The 1,429-nt window shown below is 67.9% G+C and overlaps 2 protein-coding genes across 2 annotated transcripts in view; one reads left to right on the top strand and one right to left on the bottom strand.

The window, feature by feature from the left end:
• The window catches only part of MNEG_10614 (50S ribosomal protein L24), a gene marked incomplete at both ends in the record, with an annotated part of 1,673 nt that extends 1,423 nt beyond the window's left edge, over positions 1–250 (bottom strand). Inside the window, one exon of the mRNA XM_014040914.1 lies at positions 74–250. Within this exon, the coding sequence (XP_013896368.1) occupies positions 74–250 (177 nt within the window). The remainder of the gene's footprint in view (positions 1–73) is intronic.
• A 450-nt stretch (positions 251–700) lies between these two features.
• On the top strand, positions 701–1,403 carry MNEG_10613 (hypothetical protein; the record flags this gene model as incomplete). Its single annotated transcript, XM_014040913.1, has 1 exon — positions 701–1,403. A coding segment is annotated over one exon (703 nt), but the record flags the coding sequence as incomplete, so codon positions are not given.
• Positions 1,404–1,429: the final 26 nt, after the last annotated feature.

Here is a 1,429-nt window from a genome sequence, read left to right as displayed (position 1 = left end):
CGCGCCCGCCGCTTTCTCCTCCGCCCGGGGCCCCGGTACCCCTGCCGCCCTTTGACGCTGTGAGCGCGCGCACCATGTTTCGGCCCTCCACGATGACTCGCGGAAAGCGCTCGTCGCGCAGCACGCGCAGCACGCGCCCGGTGAGCCCGCGGTCCTTTCCAGCTATGATCTGCACCAGGTCGCCGCGCAGGATGCGCCACTTGCCCTTGTCGAACATGGGCTTGATGGCCTTCAGCGGCTTGCTCGGCATCGTGAAGGGCGCGCGGCAAGGGCTGCGGTGGGGCTGAAGACGTGGTGTTTGCCGCTGTCGGGGCGCTGCAGCGACTGAGGCACGCGCTGCACTCGGAGGTGGCACCCGGCGCAGCCACTTTTACCCGTGAAGGCGGACACAAGTGTTCAAACTCAGATTGAATACTCTACTTAATGCTGCAAATCGGCAGGAGGGCCGAGAAAGCGGTCAGATCTCCCAGTTTTGTGCTGCACGCTTGTGACGCGTTTGACGTTCTAGTAAGTGATGTGCTAGTGAATTAGGCCACGATGAAGCGGAGTGAGAGAAGCGTTGTTTGTCTGCACACGATACGGTGCGGTGCCACCCAGCCGTCGGCACTGGGGTGTTGAAGTACGGTAGGTTCAAACGCAGCAACGTGTGACGCACATTTGTGATCGTCGTTATCTATACTTGTAGCACGCGTACAGCGCGATGCTGCCTGCCACACACCGCGCGTGTATATCGCGCCCAGGACGTGCTTCGGGGCTCCCTGCGCGCCATGATTGCCGCGTGGCGCCATTGAGATCGACCGTGACCTGCCGCGCTGAGGACGGCGATGGCGGCGCGCTCGGCGCCAGCAGCGGCGGCAGCAGCGCCGACAGCGGAGGCGAGGCGGGCGCCACGGGGCGGGTGCGCTCATACCACGAGCTCCTGAACATCTACAAATCCATGAACCCTGTTCCAAGCAAGAAGAAGAAGGACGCGGGTGGCGCCAAGCAGCAGAAGCAGTCCACCAAGGGCGGCAACGCGAACGGCGGCGGCGGTGCTGGCAGCAAAGCCACGAGCGGCCGTGCCGGCCCCGCTTCTCGGGGGCAGGAGCAGCAGCAGCAGCGCCGCGGCGGCGGCGACGGCGACAGTGGCGGCAACAGCGATGCAGGCAGGGGCAGCAAGGCCTTGCGGGGCGCAGCGGCAGCCGGTGACAGGGCGGCATCGCAGCCACAGGCAGCTGCAGTTGCCGGCAAGGCGGACGGCGCCCCAAGCCCCGAGCTGGCGCGCCTCGCCTCGCCGCAGCCAGCGGCGCCGCGTGGCTTTGGCACCCCCAGCAGCAGCAGCGGCGGCAGCGGCGGCAGCGGCGCCGACGGCGCCGGCAAGCGCGGCGACGCCCGCGCGGCGCTCGCGGCGGCCGCGGCCGCCGGTTTCAAGGGCTTCGGCGCACCCGGC

The sequence above is a fragment of the Monoraphidium neglectum genome (genome assembly GCF_000611645.1).
Source record: "Monoraphidium neglectum strain SAG 48.87 unplaced genomic scaffold scaffold02390, whole genome shotgun sequence".
Taxonomy (NCBI): domain Eukaryota; kingdom Viridiplantae; phylum Chlorophyta; class Chlorophyceae; order Sphaeropleales; family Selenastraceae; genus Monoraphidium; species Monoraphidium neglectum.
The sequence above is the reverse complement of the archived record's forward strand: the minus strand, read 5'-3'. Positions and strand labels throughout refer to the sequence as shown.